Source organism: Cuculus canorus, chromosome 4, assembly GCF_017976375.1.
Source record: "Cuculus canorus isolate bCucCan1 chromosome 4, bCucCan1.pri, whole genome shotgun sequence".
NCBI lineage: Eukaryota > Metazoa > Chordata > Aves > Cuculiformes > Cuculidae > Cuculus > Cuculus canorus.
The window spans coordinates 30,483,509-30,500,975 of NC_071404.1; the positions used below are offsets into that span (position 1 = coordinate 30,483,509).

The 17,467-nt window shown below is 43.2% G+C and overlaps 1 protein-coding gene across 1 annotated transcript in view; it reads left to right on the top strand.

Annotated features, from left to right (window-relative positions):
- The window catches only part of PAICS (phosphoribosylaminoimidazole carboxylase and phosphoribosylaminoimidazolesuccinocarboxamide synthase), a 39,255-nt gene extending 24,628 nt beyond the window's left edge, over nucleotides 1-14,627 (top strand). Inside the window, exons 12-21 of the mRNA XM_054065054.1 lie at nucleotides 3,191-3,553; nucleotides 3,992-4,034; nucleotides 4,748-4,945; nucleotides 7,596-7,774; nucleotides 8,444-8,623; nucleotides 8,714-8,827; nucleotides 10,097-10,180; nucleotides 10,282-10,462; nucleotides 11,455-11,613; nucleotides 13,422-14,627. Of these exons, the coding sequence (XP_053921029.1) occupies nucleotides 3,191-3,553; nucleotides 3,992-4,034; nucleotides 4,748-4,945; nucleotides 7,596-7,774; nucleotides 8,444-8,623; nucleotides 8,714-8,827; nucleotides 10,097-10,180; nucleotides 10,282-10,462; nucleotides 11,455-11,613; nucleotides 13,422-13,588 (1,668 nt within the window). The 3' untranslated portion in view covers nucleotides 13,589-14,627. The remainder of the gene's footprint in view (nucleotides 1-3,190; nucleotides 3,554-3,991; nucleotides 4,035-4,747; nucleotides 4,946-7,595; nucleotides 7,775-8,443; nucleotides 8,624-8,713; nucleotides 8,828-10,096; nucleotides 10,181-10,281; nucleotides 10,463-11,454; nucleotides 11,614-13,421) is intronic.
- The last annotated feature ends 2,840 nt before the right edge of the window (nucleotides 14,628-17,467 follow it).

The following is a 17,467-nucleotide window of genomic DNA, read 5'->3' on the forward strand; positions in this document are numbered from 1 at the left end:
ACTCTTTCTCTCTTCCTGCAGGAGTAAGCTTTGTCACATGTAATTAAAAGGGGCTGTCAGCACCGAGCAGCACAGAATGGCCTATAAACCTAAGACAAGATAGAACTCAAAGTGTCACTATATCCACATTCACTAAATGTCTCTTAAAGTACTCAGAAATGTTTTTACCAGCACATACACCATGAATATTCTGGTAAAATAGCACAGAAGCTCCGTCACTAGCTAGATAAACATCTTGCCCAGTATATTCCATAGCAAGTTGACATAGAAATATGGTTAATTACAAGCTTTGGCATTTAGACAATTAAAACATCTAACACTGCAGTTCTTGTATCTGGGAACGGGGATGTGATCAACCCCTACGGGGTTTTCTTGAGATGAAGAGGTAAATATATACATACAAAATTACCACTACCTGTAGCGTAACCATGTTCTTCAGAAAACCCCGACTGAAGTACAATTGCAGTTTTAATCTGTTTGAAAGATTTGCAGTGTAGGACAGGACACTAATTGCTTGCTTAACAGCCTTTAAAAAAAAAAAAATCTATCTTGTAGCCAAGAGGCTGTGTATAGAATGGAGAGAAAGACTTTCATTATGATATACTGAATGTAAATACTTGGAAGGATGGCTAATGGGAAGCAACCAGTAATTTTACTAGATTAACAGAGAAGTAAAAATTCATAACTTACATTGGTGATTATTTGGGTTCTGTTTGGTGTTTAATACTGGACAGTAATAAGGAGGACCAAAAAAAGCATGTTAGCCAAGCTTTCGCTCTCCGTTTACTTTGATTCTCATAATAAATTCCATATGGAGACCCAGCTAAGTTGGGACAAGGAGTATTCCTTAACTTAACAGGACTTCCACCTGTATAGAAGAAGCCTTTTAAAGACCTCTTCTAGAAATCAGTACCAAGCTGGATACAGTACACAGTATTACTGCCAAAACAACATTTTCCAGGGATTTTTGCAAAAAATTAACAGAAATCGCACTTGTTCCAAGATTAACTTCACAAATTTGTCCTGGTCAAGGACTCAAATGACGTTTAATAGATTTGTAACGCAAAGTACTCCTCCCTCCCTCACCGCCCCCAAGAAAGTCCTCTTCTTACCAATATCCTCAAACTTTATTTTGGCGTGCTCTCAGTGGATTTTGCAGTGACTTTGTTTCCTGGCTTACAAATTGTGAACGTGATTTAGAACATTCACTTTTAAGCTTTGTTAATGTTGATGTTCATGTTAATGTCGATGCCAGAGCAACGGCAGTAGCTTTAGCAGCTTTAAACTTTCAAGCTTAATGCTTTTTCTTTTAAAAAACAAGCAAACAACTTTTAAAGTTGTTACTTAGTCAAGGTTGTGAAATTCCAAGTCTAAGCATCCTTATTAATTTGAAGGGAAAGTCTAAGGATTGTATTTTCTAACGGCAAATTGGATTTCTGTTAGTCAGTTAGGACTGATTGGGACTGTCCATAAATATTTACCATCCCTCTTCCTCATATTTATCTTTTTAAAAAGGAATACGTCAAGAGACACTTCTTAGGTTTAAAGCTTAAATGAATGGGCTTAATGAAATTTACTGATACAGTTAATGTTAAAATCTTAATGTTGGTTTTCAAGAGAAAAAAATTCCAAAAAGAAAACCAGCTGCCAACCTATCACCTCCTGAGAGGGATGCCACCTCTTCTACACCTCAGAGTAGGAATAATGCAAAGAGGTTAGAGAGAAACATTAAAGAGGAAAATAGGAAGATTAATATCTCAGCACTTTAACAGATTTTTATTGAGTGCTTGGAAAAGTATACTTAAGGGAACAGATTTTCACTTTACAATGAAAGTAAACAAGTTTCGCTTTACAGAGGCAATAACTCTTATGCCTCTAAAAAAGCATCCCTTAATTTTTTTGACAACCACTGAATTAGAGATCAGAATCAGAGGTACTGCATGTGTCTTTAGGTGCATATCTTCCTGTAATTTTGTCGAAGTTGTGGACTGCTTAGTTTCAATCGCAGTTGTGTCCCACATAGCAGATATCTGATATTAAAGAGCTCATGGAAATCATATATACTTGTCAAGTGCCCATCAGAAACAAAAAGAAAGGGAAAAAAAGTGTACTGAAAAATCACGAAATAAGGTTGCAAAGAAAATTGAGATAGGAGGCTGCAAAACGATGAAAATACATCAATCGTTTTATTTCCAACTAAGAAACTCCAGCTCCACCAGTGTAAGTGCGTAAGCACACAGGAGGTAAGATCTGTTACAGGCTCTTCACAGAAAAAAAGGCACAACCTAATATGAGACTGCTGATTATGTGGCTTTATTCCTTGGATTCTGCAGGTCTATCGCTCCCAATAAAAACGTTTTTGATGGGCACTGGCAAATATATATAAGTTCATAAACTATACACCTGCAACCCCCCAAAAATATTAGTATGTGAGACTCATGCAGTAAAATCGTATGAAACTCAGCTGTAATAAATAGAAAATCTCCAGGTAAACCATTTTCTATCCTCGGTCCAAAATGATTTCAGAGCAACCTTTACATACCTGCGACCTCAAAAATACAAAGAGCGTGTCCTTTTATCTGTCCAGTGCATGTGTGCTTAGGGAAGCCCACCTCCCCGGGCTGCCAGGAATGGGATTAACTGAGCCTACATTTTGCAGACGGGAAGTTAAGCGTTGTGCGTAGGGGTTCGTAGTGCAGAAGCCGAGCGTGTACCACAAAACGAGCATGTGCTGTGTGGCTGTGCGTGTGTTCCCACCGGGAGGACATACCTGTCTGGCACCGCTCATAAAATTATGAGTATATGTGTCAGTGCGTAACTTTATGACTTTGAACACCAAATGGAAGCAGAACCCAAACTTCGTTTTGCAGCTCTGCATCCGCTGGGATCACAGTGAATCATAGGATAGTTTGGGTTGGAAAGGACCTTAAAGATTATCCAGTTCCAACCCCCTTGCCATGAGCAGGGACACCTCCCAGTGGATCAGGCTGCCCAAGGCCCCATCCAAGCTGGCCTTGAACACCTCCAGGGATGGGGCAGCCACAGCTTCTCTGGCCAGTGCCATGGTGAAGAGATTCCTCCTTACGTCTAGCCTAAATCTGCCCCTCTCCAGTTTATACCCATTGCCTCATGTCCTATCACCACAAGCCTTTGTGAACAGTCCATCTCCAGCCTTCTCGTACCCCTTCAGGCTCTGGAAGGTCGCTATAAGCGAGTCTGCTTTACATCACCAGGTAGAAACGAAGCTCTGTTATGCCGCGGTGGTGACCCTAAGCAGCAGCCCGGGCTGGCAGCACCCCGAAAGCGCTTAGGAACCACTTCGTTTCGGCGGTCGCGATTTGTGCCAATTACACTTTATCATAAGCATCCCGAGTCACGCCGAGCTCGACGAGCGGGGCGAGGAGCCGGTGCCGGAGGGGCGGGAGATGCGCTCGAGGTCCGAAGTACATCCGAGAGCCGCTCCTCGCGTCCGGCCGCCGAGATCCCCTCCCAGCCCGCTCCTTCCCTCCGCCGCCAGCCGCGAACGGGCACCTCCCGGCCGCCCCCCCGCCCCGTACCTGTGCTGCAGCCCCACCAGCCCTAAGGTGATGACGTGGGGCACGTCCAGTTCGGTGGGCCAGGCGCCGGAGGCGATGCAGCCGAACACGCCGCACTCCTCGCGGATGCCCAGCTCCTCCAGCTCCATGGCGCGACCGGCACGTGGCTCCCGCGCGGTCCCGGTGCGGCGGCTCCCGCGCGCTCCTGCCGCGCGCCCCCGGCCGCGCCGCTCATTTACATACGGGGCGCGCCCTCCGCCCCCTCCCGGCACAGGCTCCCCGGGGGTCGCTGGGGGAGGCGAAGTGTTTGCACCGCGGGGGGCTCGGCGGGGCGGAGAGGGGCAGCGATTGGCGGGCGGCGCCGCTGCCCCGCCTGCCCGCCCCTTCCGCCGACCCCTTCTTACCCCGGCGGCGGAGCTCGGCGGGGTGCGCTGAGGCTCTGCTCTGTGCCCTAGGTGCCCGCTCCCGCTGCCGCAGCCATGGCCCCCGCAGCATCAGGTAAGTGCGGGACGGGGTCTGGTAGAGGCCAGTGTCCCCGGGGTTTGGGGGGTTCTCGGTGACCCCGAGGAGGAGAGTGGTGGGTGTGTGTCTCGGTGCGCCCCGGTCTCGAGGAGCGGTGTGTGTATCTCGATGTACCCCGAAGAGGAGATGGAGGAGGAGGGATGGGTGTTTCGTATCCCCCAGGTTTGAGGAGGAGGGTGGGAGGGGGGTGACTCGGTGACTCCTGGTGTCCCCCGAGGAGGAGAGAGGGGAGGGTGTCTTAGTGCCCCGCGAGGAGGAGGGGAAGGGGGGGTTGTCTCGGTGCCCCCCAGTTCCGAGGACCAGGGCGGGGGGTGTCTCCGTGCCTCACGAGGACGAGTGGTGGGGCGAGGGGGTTTCCTCGGTGTCCCCCACTCCCGAGAGGGGTTCGGTGCCCGCAGCGCCGGGCTCGGGGCACGTAGGCGCTTGGAAGCCTACTTTTTTTTTCCCCGGCAAAGTTTTAATTTTATGATTGTTAGTGTGCGCGGCCGCGGCCCGCGCGGGGCTGGGGGCGGCTGCTTCCCCGGTCCCGGCCCCGCGTGAACGCTTCGAACCGGAGCCTCAGCCCCGCTCCCGGGGGATGCTCCCGGGGGATGCTCCCGGGGGATGCTCCCGGGGGATGCTCCGGGGCGCAGGAGTAAACAACTTCTTTTAGTCTTTAACTCCTTTGGTGTTTCTTTTTATTCCTCTAGACCTGAAACTTGGTAAAAAAGTTAATGAAGGTAAGACGAAAGAAGTGTACGAGCTGCCAGATATGCCGGGATGTGTTCTCATGCAGTCAAAAGACCAAATAACAGCGGGAAATGCGGCCAGGAAGGACCGAATGGAAGGGAAGGCTGCCATTTCCAATACAACGACGAGCTGTGTGTTTCAGTTGCTTCAAGAAGCTGGTAAGTATTTCAAAGGTAGAATACCTGCCTGTGTATTACAGACATTGTTACAAAAGAGTAGTGTTTCTAGATATTGGTTTGTCCTGCCTTAAGGCTCTGATAGGGGTTTTTTTGAGCATCTTTTCTATTAGCTTTTAGTTAAACTTTTCCCCTCTGGGTGGGTGCTCTGCTCAATTTGAACATGAGACTTCCTGAAGTAATCTTCTAATCGAAGATAACACTGCTATAGTTCCTTCTGCTGGTTTGGACACCCCTCCTAATCCTTTCCTCTGCTTTTGTCAGTTTTTCCCTACCCCCATGCCATCTCGCTGTTTTTACTACATCTGCCTGCTTGGAAGACACTGTTAGCTAGTGGCAATACCAGACTGTGTCTAAACTGTGTGAAATTAGTGTATCAATGTTAAAAGATAAAATCAAGACTATTTCCTTATATTTTTCTTTGTTTTCCTGTCTCAGTTGTGTGTGATCCAGCAGCATAAAGCTTCTGTATGCTTTATAATTAAACACTTACGAGGATATATGCAAACACATATATTACTCTGTATTGAATGTATCAGGAACTTTAAGTTCTTTACAACTTTAGAAGACTCAAAATATTTCTGATGCTAGAAGTGGGCTTTTATGGAGTATGTAATTAACTTGAGTCTCGCAAGTAAACTTTGTGCCCCACTTCCAAGACCAGAGGCACTGTGTTTGCTTTGAGAAAGCATTTTGAAGTGGTTTTGACTGAGTGCAAGTTGCAGAGGAATTTGCACTGGTGGGCTTCTAACATGGGCCTGCAAAGAGTATTGTAATACAGGCACCAATAAACTGCCTTAAGGCCGCTTGTAGCTGTGTGCCAAGTGCATTCTGAAGCATTCGCACAAAGATTGCTTCAAGTACTTGCTGAGTTGCTCTGAAAGTTGTATTGTCTATTATAAGGTGTAGCAATAGTTCTCAGACTGTCAAAACAGTGAAGTCTTAGCCTGTTTCATATGTGGGAAAGAGGAAGATGGTTTCTGTAGAGTTGTATCTATCTGTATTGCTGTGTAAATGCTTCTTAAAATACGGGCTGAGACAAAATATCAAGTAATTCAGTATAAACATTAGTCACTGGCTTTCTGGGGAAACCTATTGTGCGTACAGTAGAAAGAAGCCTCCAAGGTCTGTCTGATTATATTTGCAGTTGATTAAAACTACCATTTTTTTCATTTATGAACAATTAATGAGATGTTTTGCCCCATTCTTAAATGGCAGTTTCGATAACAATCAAAATATCTAATATCCTACAAATATGAACTTTAAATGTGAAGAAGTCATGCTGTAGACATCTCCAAGATCCTTAAATGGCTTGTACTCAGTAACTTAATCTGCTGTGGAAAAATATGTAGAGTAAACTGCAGATGCATTTTAAACTAACAAAAGAACTTTCAGGGTTCTTATCCCGTTTTCTTATTTGTCTGGCATAAATTGCAGATAAAGTGCATGCCTTATCGCCTAAGTAGTTTGTTAGCTTTGCGCAACTCTTCTTAACCTACTCTTTCAAAGGTGATGATTTACAAAGTTCTGTTAAAGTTTCTCTCCCTCTTAGACTAGAGCTAATGTCAGCCCTTCAAAAGCACACATCTGCACTGATGAAAAATGTAGTAGTAAACCACATGGGGGCCTTAATGCCTGGATTTAGAAGTGACTTAAATGTAAAGTTGATTATTTAAATAATTCTGCCCTTGAGGGCAGTGCAATAAAAACTGAAGAGTCGATGCTAATACTGTATTTTAAGACCTGAATACTTCCTTTATGGTTCTGGAAGTGGAATGGCATAGAGCTGCTACTTGGTTTGACAGGATGCAGCTCCTTTGTCTTCTGATTCTGGCAGATAACTGTCGTGCTTGGCAGCTGTCTTGCTCTGAGGGGAGAAAGATGGGACTTTCCTCAATAGTGAAATTGAAAAAAGAGCCATTTTGCACTTAAAATGCCTATCTGCATGTGTTGTCTGTCTCTATTTAATATGAGGTCATCTCAGAATTGTGTAAGAAGCTGACTTGCTGCAGCAGCTTTTTGTGTGTGCAAGGTTTCTATTAATGTCTTTTGCCTAATGAATCCCTAAGATCTAATGTCCTAAAAAAAAATGTTACTTTGTAATGAAAAGGAGGACTGAGTCATTCTCTTCCCGATCCCATCCTCCTTTATTAAACAAAGTAGTAAAGACTTCCATGCTTCTTAACTCCTTTAAAACTCTCCAATTACTGTTCCATTTATAATGGCTCTTCCACCACAGAGTATGGTTGGGTACTGGTTGCTGCTAACTTTTTGTTTAAAAACAAACCCCTATGAGGGATAATTTATTCACAGGGCTTCTTAAAAAAAAACCAAAAAACTACCAAGCTATTTTCAAGAATAGGAGTTCTGACCAGAGCATATGGTTCTGAGCTACAGGCAAGTGTTGTATGATCAAATTGGTTAAACTAATGACTTATGGAAGACAACTGCATTGATTGCCTTTTGCAAAGCCAGAGTAAGCTTAAAATACCCTGAAGTGATTCGATGTGTCCCTTAAGTCCAGAGAAGAACAAGGTTCAGTTGTACTTCATTTTAAAGATTTTTGTGGCTCGGTTCAGCTGTGGAGTGTGCCTAGTCATGGAACTAAGCTGCTGTCTGCCTTTATATTTAGGAATCAAAACAGCTTTTGTCAGGAAACAAAGTGACACAGCATTCATCGCAGCTCACTGTGAAATGATCCCAATTGAATGGGTGTGCAGAAGAATTGCTACTGGCTCCTTCCTCAAAAGAAACCCTGGCGTCAAAGAAGGGTATAAGTTTTACCCACCAAAGATTGAGATGTTTTACAAGGTAAGTTTTCTTTTCTGTGATGGTAATCAAACCTAAACCAAGCTAGAACTCTGTATTATTTTCTTGAAAATGCTGACAAATAAAGGAGGTGTCGTTAGTAGCCAACCCAACCTCTTAGCACTGGTAGTTTTGCCATCCTAATGTTTTCTTGCATTCTTGTCCAACAACTGTTTTGTCTGAAGTGCATGAAATGTAATATTGGATTATAGATCCATCAAAGAATAACAAGCCAAACTGTATATAAAATATTTTAATATTTTATTTATAATGTGTAAGAGGTTTTTAGGCATAAGCCTAACACATCATTTGAAATGGATGTGTTAATAAGTCTGGAGAAATTAAAACAAACATTACTTGCATGTTGAGCATAAGGAGCTAACTAGTCACTTAGAATTCTGAACTATGACCTAAAGCGTTCTTTGTAGTGTGCCTTGTCATTTGGGGTAATGACCAAACTTGTAAATGCTTTTAAAGTTGTTCGGGTATAGCACGTGTTGTCAATGTTGCTGTCACTTTTTTAGAGCCAATCATAAAATACTTGTTTGAAGCCTGGTTTTGGGTTTTTTTTGAAGTAAATCAAACCAAACCCTAGTATTGTCTTCTAATGGTTATTTTCCTCTTATAGCAGTCTTACATTACATGATGTGTATGTGTTGGTTTTCTTAACAGGATGATGCTAATAATGATCCACAGTGGTCTGAGGAGCAAATAATTGAAGCAAAATTCTGTTTTGCTGGACTTACTATTGGCCAGACTGAAGTGGACATTATGGCTCGTTCTACTCAAGCTATCTTTGAGATCCTGGAAAAAGCATGGCAGCCCCAAAACTGTACTCTGGTGGACCTGAAGGTATAAGAGTCTGATTTCTCATTATCCTGTTCTGACAGGAAATGCATCGCTGTATAGTTCCTAAAATAGGATTTTTTTTTGTCTTTATAGATTGAATTTGGTGTTAATGTTCTGACAAAAGAAATAGTTCTTGCTGATGTTATTGATAATGATTCATGGAGACTGTGGCCATCAGGAGACAGAAGCCAGCAGAAGGACAAACAGGTAGTATTTTAACCTATACCTTCTAAGTCAGGTGGGAAGGAGAATGAAAACACTAAACTCCACAGTTAAACACCTGCTTCAGAGTGGCTTTTCCTATATAGTCTTGTTACAGAGCAGCTCATAGGGTACCCCATGTCCAATCGTGTTCTCATTAAGTAGTTCATTATGTGGTTTATGGTAGGGAAAAGTCGTCTGCCTGTATATCTTCAATAGGAATACCCAACAGCACTGTTGGCTGGAGCTATCGTAATGAAACGTGGAGCTTTCAGGGGCTGTAAGGATTTCTGACTTGTGCCAATAGTAAAACAGTTGGACAACGAATTGGTAGGAAGAAATAGAACCTTTGGCTCCCAGGTCTGCTTCCAAGTTTCTCTGTTTATTCGGAGTTCTATCCTGTACTAGCAGAGATCTAGTAATACATGAGAGAGATCTGCAGGGAGTATGCTTTTCTTAATTATTTCAGTTTAAGCTTGAGTTCAAAATTCAGCTGTCTCCAAGTGCTACTAACAGACTATGCCCACATATGAGGGCTGCAAACAGAAGTTGAAATAAGAGGTCCTGTAAATAAAGTCATACCAGTTAGACTTGTCAAATGTCTGAATTACCAGATAAGTAGTTACAAAAGAACCAGTTTGGGAATGCTGCTGCCATGGAGCATCTGTGACAGTTGTTGAGACTAGTATGAGAGACCCTGTGAGAGAAAATGGATGTAAGCTACAGGGGAAGGTTTCAAAGTGTGTGTATGGGAGGAGGGGTATTACTTTTAAATTGGGAAGCAGAACTGCTCTATTGTTTAGTTTAGCTGAAGGGTATAGTAGCACGGTTGAGTGAATTGTTCTGACAGTGCTTTTGCTCATCTCCCTGAAACATGGTAGTTGATGATAATATGCAGAACCTGGGTTGGCTAGTGCAGGCAATCATGTAGTTTTAAAAAGTTGTTTTATCTTTCCTTAAATTTACCCTCTGGGAAGTTTCCAAACCCTTGATACCCCTGTGGCTAAAAGCCTTTCATGTTGCAAATAGCCATAAATTGTAATGTTGAATGTTGTTTACACTTCCTGAGATGCTTATTCATTAAATAGCTCTTCCTTCCTTTCTTCCATATGTGCTCTCCTATATCTGTACCAATCTCTGTTCTCTTTCCTGTGGAATTGCTAGAAAGTGCATAAATATTTCAGTTGGGGGGTATTGTTATGAATTATAGTGTAGCAAAATGAGTATTTTGTGTACATCGAACATACTTACTTAAATATTTTTTCCTCTTCTCAGTCCTACCGGGACCTGAAAGAAGTGACTCCTGAAGCATTGCAAATGGTTAAGAGAAACTTTGAATGGGTTGCAGAAAGAGTGGAGGTACGTGTTATTATGAACAGCATATCTAGCCTGTGATAATTCTGTCTTCAGTCCTGTTGACTGCTTTTGTTTCTCACCCTCCCCTTCAATCTTTTCCCTAGTTGCTTCTGAAAACAAAGAGCCAAGGTAGAGTTGTGGTGTTGATGGGATCTCCTTCTGACCTCACTCATTGTGAAAAAATAAAAAAGGCATGTGCAACCTTTGGAATTCCTTGTGAGTTAAGAGTGACTTCTGCTCACAAAGGGCCAGATGAGACCCTGAGGATCAAAGCAGAATATGAAGGTAAATATCAAAGAACTGCTGGTTGAATTGAAACAGTATTATGTTCAAGAAAAACTTGGCAACTTCAGGATTTGTGCAGGGACTTTCCATTTTTTGTTAAACACAACACCAAGCTGTTACAATGCTGTTCTACACTTGCTAATTACATAATGACAGGTTATAGACCACAGTAAGCAATTGCAGAGTAATGTATTATCCAACTGCCCAGTCACAGCTTCTGTTACCTAAGGTCTAACCTCTTTTATCCCAGTATCTGAACTACTTTGCCCAAGCCTTGATCATGTTAACACACTTACTGTAGCATCTGGCTACTAATGCTGGCCCTCCTGCAACAAGGAGGAATGATAGTTTCTCTAGCTGCCTGAACATTCTCGTGTATTATTTACAAGGCAGATGTTGCTTCCATCATGTTTTCCTGCCTGCTTCATGAGACTATCCTTGCTCATAATTTTATGTGCCATGAGAAACTGATAATCGATTACTACTTATCTTTACTAAGAATACTTGATGTCTCTTCAAGAAGTGTTTATAGCCTAGTACAGGAGAACTATGTATTTTTGTGGGAGAATACTTTCTGCTTGGTGAAACTACAGATGTGGTAGCCGTAGCTGAGAAACTTATTTTGAGGTGAACTGTGTTTTACACAGAGGAACACTTTTTACAGAGAGGAACACTTCGGGATGCCAGACTTTTAATGGCTATATTCCCTATAAAGCCAAGCAGCACCTATTCCTCCGATACCAGACTTCCCCTCAGAGGCAGAGTGAGACATGCTAACTTCAGTTGTGGTGAACAGTAGCTGGGATTTGAGGCTGCAAGATTTAGAAGGTCTTTCTGTAAAGACGGAAGTTAGACACAAAATTCTGGTGCTATGTAATGGAATTGACAAAATAACTGTCAACAGAATTGAGGATTTGGATAAAGTTCGCACAAAAGGAAGTGGTAGAGAACAAGGTGGATTGCTTAGTTTTGAATGTCTTCCTCCCTGCTAGGAGATGGAATCCCAACAGTGTTTGTTGCAGTAGCTGGCAGAAGCAATGGTTTGGGGCCAGTAATGTCTGGTAACACTGCATACCCGGTTGTAAACTGTCCTCCGCTCTCAGCTGACTGGGGTACTCAGGATGTGTGGTCTTCTCTCAGACTACCCAGCGGTAAGATGATCTTAAGCTTATGCTCTTGTACTGACCTAGCTCCATTTATGTTGCTGTTATAGCATACATTTGTATACAAACATGCATGACAAAACATGGGAAAAGTAGCTGGATCAGTACTGAAGAAAGTCTTTTTGAAATATCTTGGCTACAGTCTTTGATTTTTTATTTTTTTTTATTTGATGGCAAAATGCCCAATAATCAGAACAAAGAATACAGACAAATAATCGTTGGAAAGATAAGCCTTGTTTTAATCCTTGTTTGAAATTGGAATTGGTATTCATGGGGATTTAAATAATTGTATTTTGTTCACAGTTAAAGCTGCATTTCCCTTATGATCAAATAATATTATCCTTCACAATTGGTGCAGATAAGATCTTAAATCCCACTATTACTTCAGTTCATTGCTACCTGTACAATTTTTAACTCTTAGTGACTTGAATGGATGCTTGCCAACTTGGAGGCCCAGAGGTCTGTTACTAAGTCTGCCAGTAACTAAGGAGAGTCATTTTGTATGCTGACTTTTGGTTTAAAATGCCGTGCAGCAATCACAGAATCACAGAATCACAAGGTTGGAAAGGACCCATTGGATCATCGAGTCCAACCATTCCTAGCACTCCCTAAACCATGTCCCTCAGCACTTCATCCACCCGTTCCTTAAACACCTCCAGGGAAGGCGACTCTACTACCTCCTTGGGCAGCCTGTTCCAGTACCCAATGACTCTTACTGTGAAGAATTTTTTTCTGATATCCAACCTGAACCTCCCCTGACGGAGCTTCAGGCCATTCCTCTTGTCCTGTCCCCTGTCACTTGGGAGAAGAGGCCAGCTCCCTCCTCTCCACAACCTCCTTTCAGGTAGTTGTAGAGAGTAATAAGGTCTCCCCTCAGCCTCCTCTTCTCCAGGCTAAACAACCCCAGCTCTCTCAGCCGCTCCTCGTCAGACTTGTTCTCCAGCCCCTTCACCAGCTTTGTTGCTCTTCTCTGGACACGCTCCAGAGCCTCAACATCCTTCTTGTGGTGAGGGGCCCAGAACTGAACACAGTACTCAAGGTGCGGTCTCACCAGTGCTGAGTACAGAGGGAGAATAACCTCCCTGGACCTGCTGGTGACCCCATTTCTGATACAAGCCAAGATGCCATTGGCCTTCTTGGCCACCTGGGCACACTGCTGGCTCATGTTCAGTCGGCTGTCAACCAGCACCCCCAGGTCCTTCTCTTCCGTGCAGCTCTCCAGCCATTCTTCCCCCAGTCTGTAGCGCTGCATAGGGTTGTTGTGCCCCAAGTAGAGGACCTGGCATTTGGCCTTGTTAAACCTCATCCCATTGGTCTCGGCCCAGCAGTCCAGCCTGTTCAGATCCCTTTGCCGAGCCTCCCTACCCTCCAGCAGATCGACACTTCCTCCCAGCTTGGTGTCATCTGCAAACTTGCTGAGGGTGCACTCAATGCCTTCATCCAGGTCATTGATAAAGACATTGAACAGAGCTGGACCCAGTACTGAGCCCTGAGGAACTCCACTTGTGACTGGCCTCCAGCTGGAGTTAACTCCATTGACCACCACTCTCTGGGCCCGGCCATCCAACCAGTTTTCAACCCAGGAGAGTGTGCGCCTGTCCAGGCCAGAGGCTGACAGTTTCTGAAGCAGAAATCTTGTGAGAAGTAGTGGAATGCATGACACTTGAGTAGTTTTAAAACTAGATCATGAGGTTCCTGGAGGCTGAAAAATTAAATCGTCTTAAATTGTTCTTCAGAGGCAGTATTTTATTTGACTATAAAACATGCTTTGATAAATGGCACTTTCTTCTCTGCAGGTCTTAGCTGTCCTACTACTCTGTCACCAGAAGGAGCTGCCCAGTTTGCTGCCCAGATATTTGGGTTAAACAACCATTTGGTGTGGGCCAGACTGCGATCAAACTTGTTAAACACCTGGATCTCCTTGAAGCAGGCTGACAAAAAACTTCGAGAGTGCACCTTGTAAGTCATACTAACAAGCAACTTACTACTTACACAAAGATAATGGTGTGCATAGTCATTCATTATAGAATTTACGTTTTGATAAGCTCGGAAGTCCTGCATCCTTTCTTACAGAAGAAAGCACTGTTAGAGCAGCAGATAGTCTGTGTCCTCATCCTTCCCTTGTGTATTTTTTTAATCTAACAACTTCGTAAATGATGGGGAAGTAGTATTTTAGGTAACTCTTCTGTTGCTCAAAAATGGTGCTGTTCTATTTAGTGTATACTGTTAAGTACAGACTATGTCAAGAGAATGATTTGGTGCGATATAAATAGAATTCAATTAGTCTTCTGTATTTCTGTAACAGTAACATTCTTCCATAGTAATAATGTATGTCTTGAACCTTATTAACTGAACTGGACTGCTGACTAAAGCCAACAGTGATGCTATTGTGCTTGCAATGATGATATGCTTTCTTTAGCAATAAAATGGCAACATACACTATATTAATAGGAAACAGGGCTGGAAAAATCTTTTAAGAGCCTGAAAGAAATACCTACCCCCTTTAAATTATATATATATACATACATGTAATTTTTTAAAATGTGTGTATACATACTCCCTTGATATCTTCTGGAATTGTGTGATAAAGTTGACACCACTTCCTTTGTTCTTAACAAACTATAAATACCAGTGCTTGGAGTGAACTGTAACAAGGCTTGTTGCCTGTTAACTCTTGCCTAGTCCAGTCTTAAATACTAGGCAGATATCTACCTTCAATAGTTCTAAAGAGCCTATGTGATATTGTCAAACTGTCTTCATACACATCAATAATTTTAGCTATTATCTATCTGTATTTCCTCATTGTTTCTATGGAAACTTTACTGATCTGAATGGGGGAATAAGTAGTAAAGCAACCAACTACTGGGGGGAAATCTAAGCATGACTGTCTTGTCTTTGCACACACCAATCTTCTGAGTAGGTACAAGTCTAACAAATGTGCAGGTACTCAACGTATGTAACATTTATGCTTTTACAATTATAAATAAACTCTTAAATTCAAATATGCTTCCTGGAGTTTTATTGAAAAGGGGGACGGGGGGGCTAGAAAGCTGCCTGGAGGAGAAGGACCTGGGGGTGCTGATTAACAGCTGACTGAACATGAGCCAGCAGTGTGCCCAGGTGGCCAATGACATCTTGGCTTGTATCAGAAACGGTGTGACCAGCAGGTCCAGGGAGGTGATTCCGCCCCTGTACTCGGCATGGGTGAGACCACGCCTCGAATCCAGTGTCCAGTTCTGGGCCCCTCACTGCAAGAAGGATGTTGAGGCTCTGGAGTGTCCAGAGAAGAGCAATGAAGCTGGAGAAAGGGCTGGAGAACAAGTCTTGTGAGGAGCTGCTAAGGGAACTGGGGTTGTTTTGCCTTGAGAAGAGGAGGCTGAGGGGAGACCTTATCACTGTCTACAACTACCTGAAAGGAGGTTGTGGAGAGGAGGGAGCTGGCCTCTTCTCCCAGGTGAGAGGCGATAGGACAAAAGGGAACGGCCTCAAGCTGCACCAGGGGAGGTTCAGACTGGATAGGAGAAAAAAAACTTTCACTGAAAGGGTCACTGGGCACTGGCAGAGGCTGTCCAGGGAAGTGGGCGAGTCGCCATTCCTGGAGGTATTTAAAAGACGGTAGACGAGGTGCTCAGGGACATGGTTTAGTGGCAGATAGGAATGGTTGGACTCAATAATCCAAGAGGTCTTTTCCAACCTGGTGATTCTATGAATCAAACCAGCAATCAGCTGTTGTGCATATTGGGTGATAATCTTGTAAAAAGCTTAATGCACTAAACCCAGCGTAGAATGGTATTACGTGACAGACTTCTGGGAGATACTCAACTACTGATTAAGTTTCTCACTTTTAGAGGAAGCTGTATTGCTTTGTTCCTAATGTTCTGCTTTATGATTTTGTGATAGGTGAGGCTTACCTCTTACATCAAGTAACCGGATTGAATGCTGTTGTTGGCCTTCTCATTCACGGGCAGGGACTACATCTTATGTTCAGCTGTACAGAAGAGCTCTTAACAGTGCTCTCTTCTGGAGCTAAGTGCAAGGGTTCTTAAAATGGTCAAAGCTTATGCTAGAGCAAAATAATTGGAACTCATCCCCTAGTCTTGAGGACAGTTGCTTTTCTAATGGATTTCTAAATGAAATGTCAAGAATAGTGAGGGCTAGTGATGACAAAGAGGTTGAAATTCCTTGATGGCTTACTGTCTATGGAGGCACTACCTTTAAAAGTGAAGATTCTCAAGATTCTGTTAGCAAGCAACCTACGTACTGAAGTTGTACTCCCCTGCAGACTCATGCTAGCACATCTGAAAATGTGCTCTCAGCTAGCTCTCCTAACAGGATAGTGGTTTTAACTTCAACTAGCAGAAAAATTAACGAGTGGAGAAGAGACGAGTTACATGCTCTTTGTTTGCTTGGGTGAGTAAATTGAATCGTCTTGTAATAGGATAGAAACTAGAGCCAACAACTGTAAAGGAGTACAGCACTACTTCCTCCTGGTGGCAGCAGACTGTTAGCTCAGCTATGTAACTACATAACCTGGGGGGAAGTTACACAAGAGGTGACGGTGTCATTTCCTACTCTACGTCCCTATCCCATGGTACACAGGGTGCTACCTCTGGCTCTTTAACCTGACAAGCTTATTAGTCACCAGATTACCCTAGCACCGTGGTGAGACAGCTGTTTCTGTGTCTTTCCACCCACACTGCTGTGTTGTATTACTGTCTTTCCCCTGTGCCGTAGAAGTTGGTAACAGACAACGGTTAGATGTTGCACCTGGAATATGCTGTCTGTAGTTACTTTTCTCAAACTGTTTGTATCCCATTATACTAAACTCATTTGTAAAATCGTGCCAATTTACATTGGGCAGGAGCATGCTAAGTACTTTAGTTGCCATAGCGATGTCATTCTTCAGCTTTTGGATGGGGTAGATTGTTTAGGGGGTTTTGTGCAGTCTTTACTGAACTCCCAGAAGCAAACCCTTGGCTGAGCAATTGCCTTGCACAGAAGTACTGAGACACAGCAGCTAGTGTTAACAGTGTGTGACTGATCAGCAGATGAAACCTGCTAAGTCTCTCATACCTGCAAGAACTTTATATAGGCCAAAGTGCTGCAGATCAGTTTTAGGTGGAAGTTCTTCACAAAGCTTTTGCCATGAAATGAAAATACTTCCCCTTGGTTCAGCATTCCATTGATGCGATAATCTGAGCATTTCTTCAGACAGAAATTGCTCTTGTAGCACTTTTTAAAATTGGACAAAAAAAGCATCCCAAAGAATTCTTAGGAAGTGCTTCTATCTTCACAAAAACTACTACATAGACGGGCTACTGAAGTTTATTTGCAATTTTTTTAATTGAGTGGGAATAACTAATGAAAACCTAATTTTTAAGCACCTTCTGTAGAACCTAAGACCGTAAATTGATCCTGTCCTAATTAGCAGAGTTCTACTGTTAGGCAGCTAAGTTCTGTAAAGGTATCACCAAGGAGCTGTTGTTTCAACTTAGCAGAGGGACATGCTTAGGGCAGGACTTATTTTACATCCTACACTGCAGGTGGTGTTAAGCCTTTATAACATTTAATTTAAAAAATAATCCGCCCCCCCAATCCTGAAAACCCATGTGAAGAGAAAAACAGACATAGCTGCTGCTGTTTTGTCTTCCACTCACAGTTCAAAGGTTAAAGCATCTATCCAGGACACTGAAGGTATGGTTTTAATATCCTCTGCCTGTGGAGAGTTGTAAAAAGTGAATAGAAGGCCTGGGAGAGCATTAGACGTAGACTTTTTTTGGCATGGCATGAAGGTACTCCCTTTTTTGGAAATCTTTCTTTTTGAAAGCTGTCAAAGTGATTC